At 41.6% G+C, this 22,748-nt stretch overlaps 2 protein-coding genes across 6 annotated transcripts in view; both read right to left on the bottom strand.

Moving 5' to 3' along the window:
• The window catches only part of LOC123763919 (cytokine receptor), a 254,826-nt gene that overhangs the window by 120,366 nt on the left and 111,712 nt on the right, over nt 1–22,748 (bottom strand). For all 5 annotated transcript variants that reach the window (XM_069329998.1, XM_069329999.1, XM_069330000.1 and 2 more), the window contains one exon: nt 6,906–7,166. In XM_069329998.1, coding sequence (XP_069186099.1) covers nt 6,906–7,029 — 124 coding nt within the window. In that variant the 5' untranslated portion in view covers nt 7,030–7,166. The remainder of the gene's footprint in view (nt 1–6,905; nt 7,167–22,748) is intronic.
• LOC138367787 (putative uncharacterized protein FLJ45999) lies at nt 16,422–16,796 on the bottom strand. Its single transcript, XM_069329752.1, has one exon. It carries the CDS (start codon nt 16,794–16,796, stop codon nt 16,422–16,424), a length of 375 nt encoding a protein of 124 aa, XP_069185853.1.

Below are 22,748 nucleotides of genomic sequence, written 5' to 3'. Positions count from 1 at the left end.
ATTTTAATTTACCATCCCGCATATACAGTACTGTGGAATTTGTTAAGCATTTCCCCATCCATGAATTTAAATGTAATTCTGAAAATGCCCAGAATAACATGTATTCCTTTTAATAATGTCCTTGATGTGGTCTTCTGGTAACTGTTTACTATCCAGTATTATATCCCACATCTTCCTTGCCAGAGATTTTAGCATCTTTTCATGTAAGGATGAAACACACAGGATGAATGTGGCCTAATTGCACTTTTTCTGCACTTCCTTATGTGACATTTATCCGTATCAAATTCCATTTGCCACATGGGGGTTGCTCATGTGCTTATTTTGACTGAAGGTAGATCATTTATGTATATAAATAATAATCATTATTGACAAGTACTAAGCCTAGCAGGACTTCAATAGTAACAAGTGCAGCCCAATTCAATGCCTCTGATCACTTTTATCTTCATTCTGCATGTTAGGAAATTTTTCTTCAACACAAATAGTCTGCCTGTCACACCAACACCCACTAAAGACTCATCTGTGGATTCATCTGCCCTACTGACTCTCCAAAAGTACTGTAACTGAATGAATATCATAAAACACCGAGTAAGTTTGTTATGCATTGACCAAATTTGACAACTTTATTGCCTGTCTGCTATTGTCATTTCTTTCAACATATTCCAAGCATTTAGTAGTAATTACTCTCTATAGTAATTCTGACTTCCATACTTGTCATTGATATTGGTCTGATGATTAATGGATCTTCTCTATGCATAACCAAGATAACCATTATAAACTGGGACTGTCTTTCTCCATGTCTTCAACCTTTCTTATATATTAGTTATTTGTAGGGAAAATAATCTGTAGTGGGTTGCTCAGCTAATGGTTGCATTCTCTCAGTACCCAGAGACAGGTGAGCAGATAAGGGTGTGTGTTAAAACATGATAAGAGCTATGCTCATAGTGCCCCATCTTCCAAGTACTCTGTCATATAATGCTTTAAAATTCCCAACTGTTTTGGACTCCATTACCTTCTCACTTAACTTGCTCCAACCATCTATCACCGTTTGCAAAAGTGAATTTTCTGATTTTTTTTTACGGCAGCTTTGCTTTGTCAGCTTAAATCTATAACCTCTTGTTCTTGAAGTTCCAAGTCTCAAAAATTTTCCTTTATCAACTTTGATGATGTTACTATTTTGAACACCGATTCGTTTTTAGTGGATAAACTAAATACGAGTACTGTAGATACAAGATGAGAACTGCACTTGCGGTATCCATCTTCCTTGTAATCTTTGTCATGTGTTCTTTCAAAACAACTGCCAATGCTTTTGGCATCCACCACCACCACCCCACAAATTGTTCCTACCACCCACAACTACACTATATTCATTAATGAGATATTTCAGTCATTTTTAGCATCTTTATTGTTGTAAATTTTGCCTATAACCTCTATTTCTTGAAGTTGCAGGTTTAAAAAAATTCTAGTCAACTTTGTAGATTCCTGTAACTTTTGTATGTGGAGATCATATCACCTCTTTTCCTTCTGTCTGCTAGTTTTGGTATATTTAATGCCTCTCGTCTCCCCTAACTGCTCTTATTTCAACTGTGTGCATGTGCTCACCTAGGTGAGCTTGTGGGGGTTGAGCTCTGGCTCTTTGGTCCCGCCTCTCGACTGTCGATCAACTGATGTACAGATTCCCGAGCCTACTGGACTATCATATCTATATTTGAAACCGTGCATGGAGTCTGCGTCCACCACATTACTGCCTAATGCATGCCATCTGTTAACTACTCTGACGTGTATTGACATGTGTGTATGTATCTGTGTACATGTGCATGTGTGTGTACGCATGCAAGTGTGCGCGCATGTATGCTCAATTGAATCAAACAATTGAAAATACACATGCAAAGTATTGAGCAATCTACTTTTGTTAAGACCTACTGCCACATGCTTACTACTTATTTGCTACTCTATATCTTCATTCTCAAAATTATATTATATTCACATCTATGCTACCAACTTATGTATGCATAGGCAATGCAATTGCACAAATGCAAATATCACTTTACTACATCTATGTAATGTATATTCCAATCTATAATCAAGCTAAGACAGTACATATACTGGCAATAGAATACTTGTATAAAATATGATTTTGCCAACTGAACAGTCTATAATGCCTCTTTTGGCCAATAAGATAGAAAGAGGAAATATAAAATTATATGAGGAAAATGAACAGAATAATTAAAGCTTATATAAGTGAGTATGTGCTCTAATGATGAAATTCTGACACCTGTGACTCATTTGCGTCTCCAGTTTCCATATTTCCTTATTCTGGTGTTACGCTGAATATTGCTTCTACTTGATATTTTATTTTCCCTTAACATCTTGAATGACCATATCACTTTTTTTTTTTTTTTTTTTTTTTTTTTTACACCTTTTTTTTTTTCTTGTGGTTCATGCACACTCACCTAATTGTACTCGCTTAAATGTACTTAAGTTCTGTTCTGGGGGTTGATCCCCAAAGCTGCCACAAGGCAGGTCTCCTGCTGCAAAATATTTTAAATCCTCAATCACTAACCCATCAAGAATACCTCCTTTCATTATTTCTTGAACATTGAAACCCCATGAAATTTTGATCTCTTGTTGTGAAGTCCTCCTTTATGTCAATGGTCATCTTTGTTGTTGATACTGCTTTTGTTTTTAAATAACTTTACCCTTTTTCACTCACGTTTGATTAGTCGTTTTATCGCTGAAATTTTCCAAATTCCCTATACTGTACCTTCATGTATTCCTGGGACACCATTCATGGTCCTCAACCGTCAGTGGTTGAATACTTCGTCAATTTGATTTTCCTGGGGCTCTTTGATTCAGCAGCTAGCTACATCATGCCCTCTTGAAAAGCTGTTTAAATTCTGCTAAATTTTTTGAACAATATATGTTAGCCTAGCCCAGAAGGCCTGGTCGAGGACCGGGCTGTGGGGGCATTGAGCCCTGAAATCATCGCAAGGTAACCGCAATGTAGCCTACTTCTTGTTTAGAATCAAGTGTTACCTCATCAAACTTTCGAACAACTTAAATTAATTATTTGAAGTTATGCCTGAAATGCTGTTTGAATTAGTGGCCTTGTTAAATACACATTGCAATATTAAATCACTATCATTCTTCTGTACATTTTAAAAATTGTTTTTATTATATATACAGTACGTATATAAACACACACACTCCAGATAAGGTTACTGACCACGTTTTTTCTTTTCCTTTTCTATTATATATTTGCTAAACGGAAGAATTATGAACTGTTTAGTGTGCAAATCCATATTGTGTACATTTCCCAAATGTCACAACTGTATATGTACTGCCTAAGAAGGAAGATATGTGCCAATACAAAATCAATGAATGTTAATACAATATTAAATTATGAATAATCTACATATGTTATAGCTGTTAATTCAAATGTAAAGCATACATCATTGCTAATAAATACAAAATCCCAAAAGTTAACAATAGTCCTGTGGCCAGTGTCGCGGCCCTGTGGCCGGTGAAAAAGTCATGTAATAGTGAATTGAAAATGTTTGTGATGCAATGAAGATAAGTGAAGGTAATGTTATTGCAGTGGTGCACAGTTGGTGGTACTGTACTGTAATGGTGCACACATTGTAATTACCCAAGTGTAATTACCTAAGAGTAGTTACAGGATGAGAACTACGCTCGTTGTGTCCCATCTTCACAGGACTTGCCATATAACGCTTTAAATCTGCTGATGGTTTTGGCCTCCACCACCATCTCACCTAATTTGTCCCAACCGTCTACCACTCTGTTTGTGAAAGTGAATTTCCTTATATTTCTTCGGCAGCTTTGTTTAGTTATTTTAAATATATGACCCCTTGTTCTTGAAGTTCCAGGTCTTAGGAATTCTTCCGTATCAACTTTATCGATTCCCATTACTATTTTGTATGCAGAAATCATATTGCATCTTGTATACAGTAATGTATGCAGTAATCATATTGTATGCATATTGTATGCAGTAATTCTCTCTCCGTGTGAGGTCAGTGGAACTCCCAGTTACAATTCTTTTACCATGTCGTGGCCTAGTCGACTAAGGCAGCATCTGGGATCATTCCGGGAGTAAGTTCGAACCTTCATCATGGCCCTTGTGCATTTGTTAGTGTTCATATAATTCTGTATTCCATCTGGTAGGTTGTTTATGTAGACAATGAACATTACTGACACTAGAACTGAACCCTGATATTGTGGTACTGCAGTACCTCTGGAGCTAATTATGTCTGTCTGTGGTGTTGAGGGGAAAGTAAGAGATATGTGCCAATGTTGTGGTGGAGATTGTGGTTATACAATTCCTGTGGTATTATTGCAGATATGACGCTAAGCACATTATATCGTATAATGAGATGTGCTTTGGCTTAGTCCTTGTGGAGAATTGGGAAGAATTTGGCAGGTCTAGGAGAATGGGGAAGGGGGCATGTGAGACTGATGTTAATGAAGACAAGTGTCAAATTAAAATTATGGAAAATGGTACAATTATGCAAGTTACATTAGAAAGCTCATGTGAATGCATGCATCACATGTGACTGCAATAACCAAAAATACAGTGGTGGGTAGGTATGGTACTGTTTTGTCTTAATGCAAGGAACCAAGACAAGAACCAATAATATATGGAGACAAGGGATAGGCTACATCAGGAATATGTTTATATATGTAGCGCAGATTAGTGTTACTGTAGCATGGAGTCAGGACTTAAGTTACAAATTCTAGGCGATACCATTAATGAATCATGATACTGTACTACCAAAAATTTTAGTTTAGAACTACAGTATTTATATATTATATAGTATGAACCACATTAAAATGATTTATTGGATTGTGATCACAGGAGTTGGAGAAGGTTAGTACATCTAGGTCTACACACATGATGAGATGGATAATAAGAAAACGAAAACAATATGAAAAGCTGTTTCCCCTCAAGGATGCTCCCAAAACTACAGTGCATTAAAATAACGCTAGCTGTCAGTACATACGATACCGTCACCTTCAAACTAAACCAAGAAAACAACTAAACAGGGCTCAAGCACCATGGCAAAGAAAGAATATTCAGCAACAAAATTAAGGTCCTTCCAATCACAGCATCTTTGAGTGCGACCACTTAGAACCAATAATGATGACAATACCAGCCAAATGCCACTACGAATAATACTGTAATACAAAATACGCCGTGATAAAAAATACAGTACTGCAATACAAAATATGATACTGTAATACAAAACTTTCCATGCACAAGCATATCAGAGTAAAATTAAAAGAAATCACCATAAAATAGGCAGGAATTTCTGCACACGTGACAGCAGAGAACTAAATTCATGTTTCTGGAAATATGTCAATTTTCAACATAACCCAAAAAATCAGATAAAATGCCATTTAATGTTGCAAAACTTAGTTGAATGTAATTTACTTCTGAATTTTTATTACAGTATTATAAAAACTGTTTTTACCATATGTAATTTCTCATAGAAAAAAAAAAACATGTACACGAATGGGTGCGTACACACACACACACACACACACACACACACACACACACACACACACACACACACACACACACACACACACACACACACTCGCGAACACACTCGCGAACACACTCGCGAACACACTCGCGAACACACGTGGGAGGGATCAAATTACCTGTAATGCACAAACACTTACTTACATTCATGCTCTGCTTTAGGTGAAAAAGTGTAATGTTAAATTTGTTATGGTGAACTATTATCTAAATTTGGCTTAAGGAGAGGAAGGGACAGGGAGATGAAGTTAGGACAATAGAAAAATGTATGGAAAGGAAAAGCCAACATTGTCGGATGAAAGAAATCCGGGTACAGTATTTAAAAAGGTTTCCAAAGCTCACTGCTGCCCTCTTCAGTTGTGGCTCAAATCTTCAACTGAATTAGGTGCTAGCGGGGTATTGACACACTTTTGCAACTTATCTTTCCACCAATAATGTTGTTTTTAGCATCTTGGCATTTTAAGGTTAGTAAGAAATTTATCCATAGCCAGTAAAATGACCACTTTCGATAATTTGTATATTTTAATACTTCTATATATAGAGAGCACTGTCCTTTAGCTTGTTTCCAGTCCACACTAGTTTCATGGTTAAATCATAGATGCTTCACAAAAAGTCAGCTTGCCTGTAAACATCCCACTGTGTATTCCAATCATTTCAAATATAAAAAAGCATAAAAGCAGCTACTGCGCCCTAAATTCTTCCCAAAGCTTCCCTTCTATTAGTCCCTCAACCAAAGCTGTTTTGGTTACAGTAAGCAGCCTATGTGTACCAACAAAAGCACTACATTGTTAATGGTAATACATTACACCCCTACACAGGAGGAACTTTGCTGGAGAACCAACATTCGGAGGCTAAGAGTCAACCACAGTGCATATCTTTAATGTTTGGCCAAATATTTGCTTTCTGATCAACAAGGAATGCATTTCTAATTTTAAACTATTATTATGGTAAATATATAGATATACTGTATTCTTTTATCATTAAAATATGCATGAGACATACTGTGCATTGATCTTAAAACTTGCATACAAACCTTTAAATTATTTCAGGTGAAAATGGTACATGTTATGCTGTTCACATGACGTAAATGACTGCATTAAACGCAAATTTTGAAAGGCCACTAACAAAAAGTTTACTTATTCAGCACATGCTGTATATACCATTGTCGCTTTAATACACAATGACAGCTAAATTATAACGCTTTCTTGACAAAATCATAATTAATATGCATCCATTATTAAATGATAACACATCCACACAAAGCATTGTTGCAGCACACTGAAGAAAGGTCATGATACCAGCCTGGAGGGGCACTAAAGAGCACGCACAGAGAAAATCTCCTTACTTCCTTGTGAAGTTCCCGAGAAAGGGAAACACTTGTAATTGGGTGCCTGGCTGGCTTGACAGAGCGTGCAGAGGGCCACCAGTGCCAAGACTATCCTGCCCTCTCTCCACGTCAATCCCGCCATGATGCCAATAGTGGTGGGTGCCAGGGAGGTGGGTCAGTGGCACAGAGGTAGTGAACTGGCTGGCTGAAGGGACACCCTGAAGATGCTCCACCTCCACTGTCAATGCTGGCACTACATCCTTTCCACCTCCATATGCCCTGAAATAAATAAGTGCACGAGTTAGAATCAAAGACATGTGTATGTAGATTGTTACAAATGGGTGAAACCAACACTCTCGGTAACATGTTCAAAGTAACATCAGTCAGCTGTGAAAATATTTACATTTACACAACTAATTAAAATACTTTACATTAACAATGAATTTATAGTTATAATGAATTTAACAAGTTATAGAGATCTAGATCAGTGCCTGTGCCGAGTTTATTATTCAGCAATGGGAGCCAAGATGATGCAAGTTAAGACAGCTCCATTTTAGACTATATCCTGTTATGAGTACAATATAAGTTAGCTGTTTTAAGGTGAGGGATATCTTGCTTTGTCAAAGTTAAAGCTATATTACTGTTTAGTATCAAAACATGCAATAATCATGTACCTAAATACGATTATTATTAATATTTTTTACTGCGTCACTTAACTACTGAAGACTTATATTTTAACTGTTCATAATAATAAACCTCATAATTCCATAAGATACTTTACATGGAAAAATATGAGTAAGGCAAATGATAAAAGATACAAGTTTCATTAATAAATTATAAAGTTTGGCGAGATAGCTTTCAAACTGAAGATTCACCCTATTTCGTTCAGTGCTCTATTTTCAGAGATAACACCCAATGACAAAGACAAACGCACGCGCACATCCAAATATATGCAACAAAGCTTGTTTCAGAGCTGAGACGACTGATATCTACGACCAAAGTCTTTGGGAAATGGATATAACCACATTAGAGCATAGATGGTAGAGAGAGGACATAATAACGGCTTAAGATTCTACGCAGAATTGGTCAATTAGACAAATAATGATCAAAGTGAGGGACAGAGGAAAGAACTGGAAAGTCACATCAATCAGATAAAACATCTAGCTAACGAGTTCAAAAACAATTTAATGGGTAGGATGAAGATAAAAAAAAACATTTTGCAAACATGCATTATACTATACCAGGGAGTATCAATAAAATAGAAATTGTTTAAACTGAACAGCAATACAACGAGAGCAGGTATGCAATGGTAACCTCTAAAATCACATAAGAGATGTGAGGAAACACTCCATTTAAAGGGACGGTAATCAAGTTGAAGGAGCTAGAATAAATTATAGTAGTAGAAGGGGCTACCTCTGTCTAGTTTTATATGACAAGAAACCCAGGGACGGGAATCAATAGGCGACCCCGGAGGGGTTCACGAGCTTCAGCTCAGCCCTGCAATCTCAGTTAAGTAAGGAAACTGGCAAGAACAATTCCTCGTCGGCGTCTGGTGTTTCGCAATACATAAACTTTATAAATATACTAATGTTCTCGCTGAGTCAATATGGATGTGGAGTGCAATTGTTATTTTAAGCCCCATCCCCTTACCCGCACGAGGCTAAGCCCCGTCCCTCTCCCCGCACGAGGCTAAGTCTCCTCCTCCACACTTTTCTCTTCCACATCGGTCATCCTTCCTTTTTTCCAAGCCCAACCAAGGTCCTCTCACTGTATATGTGCCACTTGCTCTCTCTTCACCACTTCCGCGGTGAGAGACTGTCTGCTCAGTCTTGGAGGACAACCTATATTAGATTGTGATGCCTTTATCCACGCCAATGGATTTTAGACAGCCTACAAATCTTGTCAAATGAAAGGATGAAGACTCATATCCCCCTCCTTTAGATCTTTCTCCAATCTTCAACTCTCTTCCTTCCCTTAGACCTTCCTCCCATCTACTCCTCTCACTCCTCTTAGACCTGTCTCCCATTTCCCCTAAGCACCTAATAACTCACTGTCGTCAGGGCGCTGGGGTTTCCAATGATGCTAGCTACTTAGCTAGCTGGCTAACATAGCTAACACAAAAAAAACTTAGTTTACCCGTAGCCGATTTCGGTAGATGCTGTCCATGCTGTTGGACGAGTGGATTGACAACTGGTTACCTACGATTGACTGGCGCTAACTGTCTGGAGTAATCAACGACTGATTAAGCTGATTAATCAGCTTATTAATAAGAGTAAGAGGTTCACCAAACGACTTGCTGGTCTGTGGACTAGCTTGATGATCTACTACCTAAATTATTAACTAGCACAATATCTTCTTACCAAGTGGTTAACTGACTTGTTTTAACCGCCTGGCTAACTCTTGGGCAGTTTACCATGTTTCCTTATTGCCTAAAGCACAGGACAATGACTTCCAGTCCTTGTGGTTTGCTCTGATGGAAAAGACAAGTAAGGGAGCACCAGTTTGAAAGAGGAACTTGTGACCTTGAAGCCATTCAAACAAGAGTTGTTGTTGTTGTTGTTAAAGATTCGCTACCTGGAACAAAAAAGTTCCAAGTAACACGGGCTATGGTTAGCCCGTATAGGGAACAAGAAGTCACAAAAGAAACCACGGCCACGCCACCCCTAATAGTTCAATAAAACATATGTTACCAAGTTAACACGTGTGGTTCGCATATACTCTTAACATACTTTATGTTGGTATAATCAAACCGTTGGATTATTGCAAAGACGTGAAAAATAAAGATGTTAAATGTCAATCGCTGCTATAATTTACGAAACCACAAACCACGGTAGTTATACACTACGCAATTATAAAGGCTGATTTATTTAACTGGTATACAATAACACACACTGCCCAAACCCCGCGCTCTTAACACGGCTGTCATTATAACCCAACAGGTGTTTTGAAACGAGCACAACTCGCGCGGGAGTTCTTTTTTTCACCTGGCGCCGTGCACCTGTGGAAAAATACAATGTTGTCCGAACGTCCTCACGCGCGCACGCCCACAGACACTCAAGACGACTCCACAACCGGTTTTGTTCTACCTGTGGCCTCAAGTGTTACCAGACCTCCCTGCTGGCCACCAACATAACCCCCCACCCCCCCTCCATCCACTCCCCTGGAAACACAAACCGAAACTGTCTCTATTTTCCGCTTGTTACAACTTGTAATAAAGTTGTTACATCTTGGCTTAACGTGTTTATGACGTATTAGAACGTTGTTACAACTTGCAATATTGCTTGTTATAGCTGGTTAGGAGGTGTTAAAACTTGTTCGAACGTTGTACCAACGTCGTAGTTTCGGTGTGTGTTTGGCGGGTCCCTCCCCCAACCACCATCCCATCCCCCAACCACTATCCCCTACAACCAGTATCATCCCTACAACCACCACCACCACCAACCCACATGTGTCGGCCAACCTTCAAGCAACGTTTGGCTGCGGTTGCGCGCGCACACATACTTCGATCACCGTTTTCATTACGGTTACATAATATGAAAATTGGGTCCAGCAGTAATATTTATGGAATATACAAGCTGAAAATTGTATAATTTGTTAATTCGTATGCCACACCATCGTCATGGCCTCACTGCATTCATCTTGCCAGTGTCAGAGAGAGAGAGAGAGCAAGAGAGCCAGAGAGAGCAAGAGAGAGAGAGCAAGAGAGAGAGAGCACGAGAGAGAGAGCAAGAGAGAGAGCAAGAGAGCAAAAGAGCGAGCGAGAGAGAGCAAAAGAGCGAGCGAGAGAGAGCAAAAGAGCGAGCGAGAGAGAGCAAAAGAGAGCGAGAGAGAGCAAAAGAGAGCGAGAGAGCAAAAGAGAGCGAGAGAGCAAAAGAGTGAGAGAGAGCAAAAGAGAGCGAGAGAGAGCAAAAGAGAGCGAGAGAGAGCAAAAGAGAGCGAGAGAGAGCAAAAGAGAGAGAGACTATTCCGTCTCTTGTCCCACAACAATTAAATGACGGATAAAGTGGTGTGCGCGCGCGCGCGTTTGCAAGTTGTGACGTCATACATAGCCCATTTTCGCAAAGATGGCGAACAGCATCGCCCCAGAAACTTGGGTCCCCGACAATTCTCCGAACCTCCTGAACATTTCCTCGGAAACCATTGATCCTAAGGCGTTGCCAGTGCGAGATCCAGGGCCGAGGCTCGCCCACCGTTCAACACACACACACACACACATTAAAAACTCAAGATTCGACTCGGCCAACTGAATAGGGATTCGGTATTCGTGGCCGGCTTGCCGCCCCTGGTGATATTCCGTCTTGGGAGAGACAAGACAATTCAGTTTACATCTCCAGAGGTTATTTTAAGACCTTAGTCGTGACATCTGGCAACCTGCTCGTGACGCACGAATATGGCCGTCACCTCAGCTGTTCGTATATTAAATCAGCGTTTATAACCCCACGACTTTATTTTAGGTATAAATCGTCCAGACACCCCTGCAAGCAATATGATTAAAAGCTGAATCACCCCCCCCGCATAAAAAACCTACCCCCGACCTTTACTATATTAACGAGGCCTGATCAATACGGGCTGATATTAAGACTACTTGGCACCCCACCTTCTCGGTATTGCCGTCAGACTCTACTTTTAATCAAGGCTCCGGTCTGTGTCACAGCATAGTTTATGCCACATAAACCACTAGGCCCTGAATATTCGCTGGTACAGCTAGTCCTCCCATCAGTAGTAATATTCCCCCCATGCACCTGTGACAAGAAAACCCAATACATTGCTAACAGATACTAGAGAAATATGTTCAAACTACAAAAAAGGTCAAACTCAAGGCTGCAGCGTCTTATTTTTTTTACCATTTTTTTTTCTAGTGACGAGTCTGCTTGCTACTTTGCTTAGCAAGCTATTCTAAAGTATTTTTTTCGGTGTAAATAGTTAATCCGTAGTTCAAAAGTGACGCTTTAGCTAGATGTTGAATAGCCTCAACTAATTATGTGCTAACAGGTTCTCATTATTATATAATAGCCTAATAAATTATCATATAGATATTCTACGAATATCAAATAAGGTACCTTAGATACGAATCGACAAAAAGCCTTTATTAAAAACACGAAATATAATAATTATGCTAATAATCCTTAAATACGCCTCGTTGGCACGCCATCACAGTACGTCAATAATCGTCCGAACAGCCTCAACACCCGCACACCAGTTGCATAACTCACTCAACATAAAACACCATAATCCTAATACTATCACGAGTTAAAGAATCATCGCCGAAATTGTAGCTAATATTCCCCAATAACAAAACATTTTTAGTAGCAGTTTATACTGGTTAAGGGAAGTCGGGCGAGCAAGGGTTGAGACGAGACTATTGCTCCCGCCAGGCGTCAAGGCCCTAAACTACCCATCCCAGTCTACCCTACCCTACCCCAGCCTAGCCTACCCCAGTCTACCCTAGCCTAGCCTACCCTAGCCTAGTCAGACCTTCCCCTTCACCGAGTTTCGTACGACCAATCATGATCTACGGTCTTCTACCAACATTTTTCTTGCAAAAAAAAAGTACTAAATATATTTTTCATCCACGGGAGGGGGAACTTTCGTGAAGTGCTGCTTAATTTAGCAGCAAAACTTGACTCAAACTTTGAGTCAACATTTACTGCAGTGTCCTAAATAAGCCTACCGTAGGAGAACAGGGGGGAAAGGGGAGGGGAGGGGTTACCACTGCAACACTTACAATGTAACTGAATAAATAAGGTAATACCCGCTCTTCATTTCCCCACACAATACACAAAATGCTAATCAACTTCAGGTTAGCGTTCGAAAAAAAAACATACAATAAAGGAATTAAACTCGATCACAGACGTTGTGATAAAGTAGTAGTTGTTCAAGATTCGCTACTTGGAACAAAAAGTTCAAAGTAGCACGGGCTGTGGTGTGCCCGTACAGAGGCGTGCTACTAAATTGGTACCGGAACTCAGGTTAAACAAATTTGAACAATTCTACTCTGGAAGACAAAGAGAATAGTTTCCCCCCCATTGTCCGGGGACAGAGAGCCTGTTAGGGGTTATCGAGGTCTCCCCCTGCTCTAAGCCATTGACTAACCTTGCCTCAGGATGCAGCCCTACACGTCAACAAATCCCCAGTTACCTATATACTGTTTATTATCATTATTATTATTATTATTAACACATAGGTACTGCCATGCCCGGGAAATCTAACTATGGTTCAATCGGTTGTCAACCGACTACGTTACCGGTCAATCATTTAAGTACATCAGATAATTATGAAGAAATGGTAAAAGATTATTTAGGCTACAGTCAGAACCAGGCACACGATCAGTAGAAATAACAACAGGGGGAAGAAAGTATTTCCACAGTTGTGTACGACTGGACCGCATTGTGGTACGAAGTGGCCGATATCTAAGGAGCGTACAAAACTAAATATAGAATATATATGCAAAAAAGAACTCTATAAACGGTTTAAAAAAATATGAACAAGATAAGGGTATCTTGAACAAATCCACAAGGGCTGTGACGAGGATTCGAACCTGCGTCCGGGAGCATCCGACACTGCCTTAATCGACTGAGCTACGACAGGGTAAAAAGAGTTGAAACCGAAGTTCTATTGAACTTACTGGATCCCGTAGCCTCTCCGAGGCACAACCCAGGATTTTACACTACACCCCCTCTGCACCCGAGCTATGTCAATAGGCCGTTCATTTGATGCATCACGTTTAGGATCGACCCTAGATGGGCTTTGCAAGTAATATAGGCAAGTGTATGCCTGAACTTGTTTGGCATAAATGGCCCCAAGAACTAGGGAACGTAGAAGAAACTTGTGAACCCGGACACAGGATATTATACAAAAATATATTTATTGCCAGAATAAAAAAAAAACTAACTATGGTAAGTGAAGTAGTGGAGGCAGACTCCATAGATTACACAGCTTGAAACGAAGAACTGCAGACTACTTATCAGTATGCCCCTGTATGACTAACCATCCTGTGTGATGGGGATTTCTTAGCATCACTATTTGACACACTGTACTCCCCTTCATATAGTCTAGGGCAGCTGCACAAATGCAGATGTACCTAATATATTAATAACAAAAAATTATGTTCTTCGTAGTTTCTCTGCCAGAGGAATTTAAACACTCTCCAAATAGGCTTCGCCAAAGTAGTTGGGACATAGTAGAAGTAGTAGAACTATCCTGTCTTGTTTGAACCAGAAGGTACAGCCTGCTGTAACTACCGAGCCTTTTCTTTACCTCTGGGTACTCTTTCCGGGTAGCCATGCTTCCTAAAGAATTGCCATAAGTGTTCTGTAGCCTAGTCCAACTCCCTTGGATCGCCCGTGATCCTCTTTACTGTCATTTCCAGCGACAGCGGAGGGGGATCTCTCCAAATAGTAAAATCTTTGTCTTCGTGTTAATACACACACACACACACACACGTGCGCAATTCTTGCACAGATCCCTGGGGATCTGTTGTATCTTGATACTGATTATATTGCGATATAATGTGTTGTTTGTCTGAACAACGAAACTGTTCGTGTTTGGAAGATTGAGAGGCAGTTCGTTCCATACATGACAACCGGTGAGGTGGACCAACAGTTATGACTGTGGAGGAGGAGAGTGGGAGTGCGAAGAGCACTCATCAATATTCTGAACATCTGAACATCAATGGTACTGAACATCTCAATGTTCAGTACCTGCTTGATGGGGTTCTGGGAGTTCTACTCCCTCAAGCTCAGCCCGAGACCAGGCTTGACTTGTGAGAGAGTTGTCCACCAGGCTGTTGCTTGGAGCGGCCCGCAGGCCCACATATCCACCACAGCCCGGTTGGTCCGGCACTCCTTGAAGAAAATTATCAAGTTTTCTCTTGAAGATGTCCACGGTTGTTCCGGCAATATTTCTAATACTCGCTGGGAGGACGTTGAACAACCACAGACCTCTAATGTCTATACAGTGTTCTCTGATAGTGCCTATGGCACCTCTGCTCTTCACTGGTTCTATTCTGCATTTTCTTCCATATCATTCACTTCAGTATGTTATTTTACTATGCAGATTTGGGTCCTTGCCCTCCAGTATTTTCCACGTGTATATTATTTGGTATCTCTCCCGTCATCTTTCTAGTAGGGTTCATCATTGGATTTACTGTTGTATCTTATTGGCAAAAATATTAGATCGAGATGCGTGTAATTAATTACTTAATGGCATCAGGGATGTTAGGATAAGAAATTTGTGTTCTGTAAAGAGTGGTTCAGTTTGGTAGAGTCTACTCTTGAAAATTATTATTATTATTATTATTATTATTATTATTATTATTATTATTATTATTAGTTTACCTGAGGGGTAGTAGAACGGAGGACGTCTCATTCTTGGAAGAAGGCTTCAACCTCTCGATTCCCATATTTCATATTAAGCTTTACCCTACTAGTTTCCCTGGAGCACGATTCATCAATAGGTTTACAACCAGGTCCCCAGTCGAGTAGACGAACTCCCTCATAACTCATAGACGAAGCTATGTATATCTACTTCTCCCGGGTGTATAGTAGTGTGGGTGGAGAAAATGTAATGTACGGTTGGTAATGTTCACGGCGGACACTACCGCACTCCTACCTTTCAGAAGGTGTTCGAACCTCCACCGGCCTCTCCTCCGTCTTCCCCTTTTCCTCTTCATCCTCTTCATTCGTGTTAATTTACCTATTCAGAACGCAGCAACGCAGGCCCATCTACAGCACAACCTGCCCAATACGTCAAGCGACGCAGCACCAGTAGCCACCACCTTACATGTCGGTTTCCATGAGAGAATATACACACACACACACACACGGCAACAATAGTTTGGTCAGTCACTGCAAGACCGCCAGTATTTGGGATTATAGATACCAACCCGTCCCCGTCAGCCCGGCTCCAAGCTCAGGCACTAAACCCCCCTCCCCCCAACACCCCCCCCCCACACACACACAGGGAACGTCACTCTGAATCTTATCCCTCCCTCCCTCTTTCTCACTATCCCTCTGCTTCCCTCTCTCCCTCAGCTCCCCTTATTCCCTCTCTCTCTCTCTCTCTCTCTCAGCTCCCTATTTCCCCAATCTTCCCCCTCCCTTCTATCCTCCAATACTCCTTCCCACCACTTCATTTTTGTCCTGTCTTATAACCTATATGCAAACATTCTGACGGGGGTCAGAATGTTCCACGTATATTACCTGGTGACAGTAGACATCTTGTACAAGTTAATCGTCGAGAGCGAAGCTTGGTTAAGAGTGGCCGGCAGTCCCACTGTACCGGCGATATGTGGATCCAAATAGCTAAGTCTGCTATTTACGATTAACAGATAATGGAGGAGAAAAATAAAGACCAGAAAACAACAAGGAAGCGGAAGAGGTGGGAGGGGGGGGGGACAAGGAATATTACAGGAGAATAAGGAAGGAGGGGAAGGAGGATTGAAAAGGTAAAGGAAGCATTGTTTTCTATCACAGGCGTGGCCATATATTTACACAGCGCTAACCAGCATACTTGGAGAGGGTTTCGGGAGTTCTTCTACTCCCCAAGCAGGCTCGGGGCCCAGGCTCGGGGCCCAGGCTCGGGGCCCAGGCTCGGGGCCCAGGCTCGGGGCCCAGGCTCGGGGCCCAGGCTCGGGGCCCAGGCTCGGGGCCCAGGCTCGGGGCCCAGGCTCGGGGCCCAGGCTCGGGGCCCAGGCTCGGGGCCCAGGCTCGGGGCCCAGGCTCGGGGCCCAGGCTCGGGGCCCAGGCTCGGGGCCCAGGCTCGGGGCCCAGGCTCGGGGCCCAGGCTCGGGGCCCAGGCTCGGGGCCCAGGCTCGGGGCCCAGGCTCGGGGCCCAGGCTCGGGGCCCAGGCTCGACTTGTGAAAACTTGGTCCAACAGGCTGTTGACTGGAGCGGCCTGCAGGTCCACATATCCACTACAGCCTCCTTGCAAGAACTTGTCTAAGTGTATCTTGAATACATCCACCTTCGTTCCGGCAATATTTCTAATGCTTGCTGAGAGTGTTGAGCAGCTGTGGACCACTGATGTTCAAACAGTGCTCTCTGTGGCACCTCTACTCCTCAAACTGGTTCTATTTTGCATTTCCTTCCCTATCTTTCGCTCCAGTATGTTGTTATTCTACTGTGCAAATTGGGAAATTTTGGACCTGGCCCTCCAGTATCTTCCATGTATGTATTATTTGATAATACATTCGACGATCTAAATAATTTATTCGACGATCTAACATTTAGGGAGCATAACCAAGCAAATATCGCGTCAGCCAGAAAAATGATCGGATGGATTACGAGAACTTTCAAATCCAGGGATCCCACCACGATGGTTGTACTCTTCAAGTCACTTGTGTTGTCCCGTCTCGAGTACTGCTCAGTACTCACTTTCCCCTTCAGAGCAGGAGAGATTGCTGAAATAGAGGGAATACAGAGAACTAACGCATAGACGAGATAAAACGCCTAAATTATTGGGATCGTCTCAAAGCTCTCCAAATGTACTCTAGAAAGGAGACGAGATACCAAATAATATGCACATGGAAGATACTGGAGGGCCAGGTCCAAAATCTACACAGTAAAATAACAACGTACTGGAGTGAACGATATGGAAGAAAATGCAAGATTGAACCAGTGAAGAGCAGAGGTGCCATAGGCACAATCAGAGAACACTGTATAAACATCAAAGGTCCGCGGTTGTTCAACGTCCTCCCAGCGACTGTAAGAAATATTGCCGGAACAACCGTGGACATTTTCAAGAGAAAACTGGACTGTTTTCTAAGATAAGTTCCGGATCAGCCGGGCTGTGGTGGGTCTGCGGGTCTGTGGCCCTGCGGGCCGCTCCAAGCAACAGCCTGGTGGACCAAACTCTCACAAGTCGAGCCTGGCCTCGGGCCGGGCTTGGGGAGTAGAACTCCCCCCATCAAGCCGGTATAAGAACATAAGAACATAAGAACAAAGGCAACTGCAGAAGGCCTGTTGGCCCATACGAGGCAGCTCCTATTCTATAACCACCCAATCCCACTCATATACTTGTCCAACCCGTGCTTGAAACAATCGAGGGACCCCACCTCCACAATGTTACGCGGCAATTGGTTCCACAAATCAACAACCCTGTTACTGAACCAGTATTTACCCAAGTCTTTCCTAAATCTAAACTTATCCAATTTATACCCATTGTTTCGTGTTCTGTCCTGTGTTGATACTTTTAATACCCTATTAATATCCCCCCCGGTTATGTCCATTCATCCACTTGTAAACCTCTATCATGTCACCCCTAACTCTTCGCCTTTCCAGTGAATGCAACTTAAGCTTTGTTTATCTTTCTTCATATGAAAGATTTCTAATTTGGGGAATTAACTTAGTCATCCTACGCTGGACACGTTCAAGTGAATTTATATCCATTCTATAATATGGCGACCAAAACTGAACTGCATAATCTAAATGGGGCCTAACTAGAGCAAGATATAGCTTGAGAACCACACCAGGTGTCTTGTTACTAACGCTGCGATTAATAAATCCAAGTGTCCGATTTGCCTTATTACGAACATTTATGCATTGATCCTTTTGTTTTAAATTCTTACTAATCATAACTCCCAGATCCCTTTCGCAATCCGACTTCGCATTCACAACACCATCTAGCTCGTATCTTGTAACTCTATCATCATTACCTAACCTCAGAACTTTACATTTATCAGCATTAAACTGCATCTGCCAATCCTTTGACCATTTCAAAACCCTATCTAGATCAACTTGAAGTGATAGTGAGTCCTCCTCCGAATTAATTTCCCTACCGATTTTCGTATCATCGGCAAATTTGCAAATGTTGCTACTCAAACCTGAATCTAAATCATTTATATATATTATAAACAACAGAGGTCCCAGGACAGAGCCTTGAGGCACTCCACTTACAACATTTTCCCACTCTGACTTGATTCCATTTATACTAACTCTGTTTCCTTTGGTATAGCCATGCCCTAATCCAGCTTAATATAGCACCCCCAATACCATGAGACTATCTTTTTAATCAGTCTTTCATGTGGCACTGTATCAAAAGCTTTGCTAAAATCAAGGTATACAACATCGCAATCCTTACCACTATCAACTGCCTCAACAATGCTAGAATAAAAAGATAACAAATTTGTTAAACATGAACGGCCATTTATAAAACCATGTTGCGACTCAATTATTAATTTATGTTTTTCAAGATGAAGACGAATTTTATTTGCTATTATAGATTCGAGTAACTTTCCCACAATAGACGTTAGGCTAATTGGTCGATAGTTAGACGCAAGTGATCTATCTCCTTTCTTAAAAACTGGTATCACATTAGCAACTTTCCAAAACTCTGGCACTGCCTGTCTCTATTGATTTATTAAATATGGTTGACAGTGGGTCACAAAGCTCCTCTTTGCATTCTTTAAGCACCCTGGCAAACACTTCATCCGGCCCTGGGGATTTGTTTGGTTTGAGTTTTACTATTTGTTTAAGAACATCCTCCCTGGTAACTGCTAAACTCGTCAACCTGTCCTCGTCCCCACCCACATAGACTTGTTCGGCTGAAGGCATATTGTTAAGTTCCTCTTTAGTAAATACAGATACAAAATATTTATTAAAAATACTACTCATCTCTTCATCACTATCTGTTTTTTGACCTGTCTCAGTTTTTAATGGACCTATCCTTTCCCTAGTCTTGGTACGATATAACTGAAAAAACCCTTTAGGATTTGTCTTTGCTTTGCTTGTATCAAGCAGGTACCTTTCTCGTCTACTTTCCAGAGCGTACATCTTGAGAGCTTTGAGACGGTCCTAATAGTTTAGATATTTTATCGTTTCTTAGCGTGCCGTATATATTCTCTGTATTCCCTCTATTTCAGAAATCTCTCCTGTTCTGAAAGGGTAGCGAGTACCGAGCAATACTCAAGACGGAACAGCATCAATGATTTAAAGTGTTAACATTGCTGTGGGGTCCCTGCATTTGAACGTTCTCATAATCCATCCTATTATTTTCCTAGCCGCCGCTATATTTGCTCGGAAGTATTCAATAAACGTCAGGTCGTCAGACATCATAGTTCCCAGGTCCATTACATGTTGCTTTCCTTCTATGAGTAGGTCTGTGTCCTGTACCCTGTGTTTCGTTTAAGTTCCTCGTTTCCACCATACCTCAGTACCTGGAACGTATCACCGTTAAACATCACGTCATTTTCAGTTGCTAAATCGAATATTTTATTTATATCTGCCTGTAGTTTTTAGCGACTGCTACAGTGGCAATTTTCATGCTGATTTGTGTATCACCGGCAAAGGATGACACGAAGTTGTCTAGTGTTTTTGTCTAAATCAGAGATACGAATGAGAAATATCAGTGGTGCAAGAACTGTTCCCTGGGGTACAGAGCTTTTCACTGCACTTGGGCTTGATCTTACTTGATACACCCCTCACACTGGGGTGTGAGGGGTGAATGCAGAGCGATATTCTGCAATTCTGTTTGTTTAAAATCCAATGCCCCACTTAACTGTTGATTTCATTTTATAGGCTATCATTCCACTGTCACATTTGTCGAATGCCTTTGACAAATCTGTATATACAACTTCTGCATCTTGCTTTCCTCTATGGCTTCTGTGATTCGGTTATAGCGGTTGAGTAACTGTGACAGACAGGATCTTCCCGCTCTAAATCCATACTGTCCCGGGTTGTGAAGTTCATTATTTTCCATAAAACTGGACATTTGATTCCTAATCACTCTTTCAAAAACTTTTATTGTGTGTGATGTTAGTGCAACTGGTCTATAATTTTTGGCCAAAACTTTACTACCTCCCTTGTGCAGAGGAACTATATCTGCTGATTTAAGTGCTGCTGTTATCTCCCCCTGTATCCAGGCTCTTTCTCCACGTTACACTGAGCGCCCGCGCTACTGGTAATTTACATTTCTTTATGACTATTGAATTCCACGAGTCAGGACCAGGGGGGCTGAGTGCGTGGGGACAAACATTTTTATTGTGTCCTCCGTGGACCGGGTTAGATTTGTTCTCTACATATAGTGCAATTGGTTATTAAACACTCAATCATTGAATGCTATTAATATGCGTTAACGGCAAAATCCACAATTTCTAACCAATGAGGTGCAGTCGAGGCAATTATCAAGAGAAAACACTAAGCCAATACGACTATACAGCAAATGAAAGGAAACACGAAGATGCTGGGATACGGGATACAAGATGCTGGGATACGGGATACAAGATGCTTGTAATAAGGTTGTTAGATCTTGTTATAACCCTTTTTATGACGTCTTAGAAGGTTGTAGCAACGTGGTAGTTCTGTCGTGTGTTTAGTGGGATGCAGCACTTGCAAGCCTCTAGTGCATCACACCAACACCCAGGTCAAGTGGTTGGGTCTAAGCCAGGTCAAGTGGTTGGGTCTAAGCCAGGTCAAGTGGTTGGGTCTAAGCCAGGTCAAGTGGTTGGGTCTAAGCCAGGTCAAGTGGTTGGGTCTAAGCCAGGTCAAGTGGTTGGGTCTAAGCCAGGCCAAGTGGTTGGGTCTAAGCCAGGCCAAGTGGTTGGGTCTAAGCCAGGCCAAGTGGTTGGGTCTAAGCCAGGCCAAGTGGTTGGGTCTAAGCCAGGCCAAGTGGTTGGGTCTAAGCCAGGCCAAGTGGTTGGGTCTAAGCCAGGCCAAGTGGTTGGGTCTAAGCCAGGCCAAGTGGTTGGGTCTAAGCCAGGCCAAGTGGTTGGGTCTAAGCCAGGCCAAGTGGTTGGGTCTAAGCCAGGCCAAGTGGTTGGGTCTAAGCCAGGCCAAGTGGTTGGGTCTAAGCCAGGTCAAGTGGTTGGGTCTAAGCCAGGCCAAGTGGTTGGGTCTAAGCCAGGCCAAGTGGTTGGGTCTAAGCCAGGCCAAGTGGTTGGGTCTAAGCCAGGCCAAGTGGTTGGGTCTAAGCCAGGCCAAGTGGTTGGGTCTAAGCCAGGCCAAGTGGTTGAGTCTAAGCAACAGATCACGACTTCAAGGAAGAACATTGACAAAACCAAGTTAGTGTGAAGAAAAAAGCTAAAAAAAAGGGGGGGGGATGAAGACCAAAATAAAACCGAGCCCAGCAAATATTATATATATATATATATATATATATATATATATATATATATATATATATATATATATATATATATATATATATATATATATATATATATCGCAATACTATTAAAAATCAACAGACGAAAGACAGACTCAACACACGAACACTGAAACAATGAGAGAGAGAGACCACCACTCGCAACACAGCTAATAGAACCGTAGATGCACTGTTACCCAGCCTGTGTCCATGGCAAGGTGCTCTCAAACAAGGATGAAGAGGGGGACAAAATTATATCTCACACAAGGAAAGTAGAACAGGTAGAAAGACGAAGAGGTAGGTAGACAGACAGACACACGTACCTGTAAACAAATGGATATTTATATACTGGAAATAGACATGTAGACAAACCGGTACATAAAACACACACACACACACACACACACACACACACACACACACACACACACACACACACACACACACACACACACACACACAAATATATATACAAACAACGCCCATTTTCATAAAAGCCGCCACACGGCGAACAAAAGCTAGCAAGAAAAAACGGAAATTTTGAAAAAACAGGAATCTAACTGAAAGGGTGGACACAAACAAAAGAACGCTGACTAAGCAAGAAGCGATACCCACCTACCCCCCCCCCTTCCACACCCCCCCCCCCCCAGCGCAGGGGGCGACCTACACAAGCCACCACCAACCAGGTGCACAACTAGGTACAAATTTTTCTCTTCTCCCTCGCTTTCTTTTCTTCCTCTTCTCTCTTTTTATTCCGGGAACCTAAATGACTGGGGAACGGA

This window comes from Procambarus clarkii, chromosome 23 (genome assembly GCF_040958095.1).
Source record: "Procambarus clarkii isolate CNS0578487 chromosome 23, FALCON_Pclarkii_2.0, whole genome shotgun sequence".
Taxonomy (NCBI): domain Eukaryota; kingdom Metazoa; phylum Arthropoda; class Malacostraca; order Decapoda; family Cambaridae; genus Procambarus; species Procambarus clarkii.
This window is presented reverse-complemented; position numbering and strand designations above follow the sequence as displayed.

What these genes read in the sequence shown, in the direction of transcription:
- LOC138367787 (XM_069329752.1), bottom strand. Translation starts at nt 16,796, where the DNA reads ATGTGGACCTGCAGGCCGCTCCAGTCAACAGCCTGTTGGACCAAGTTT.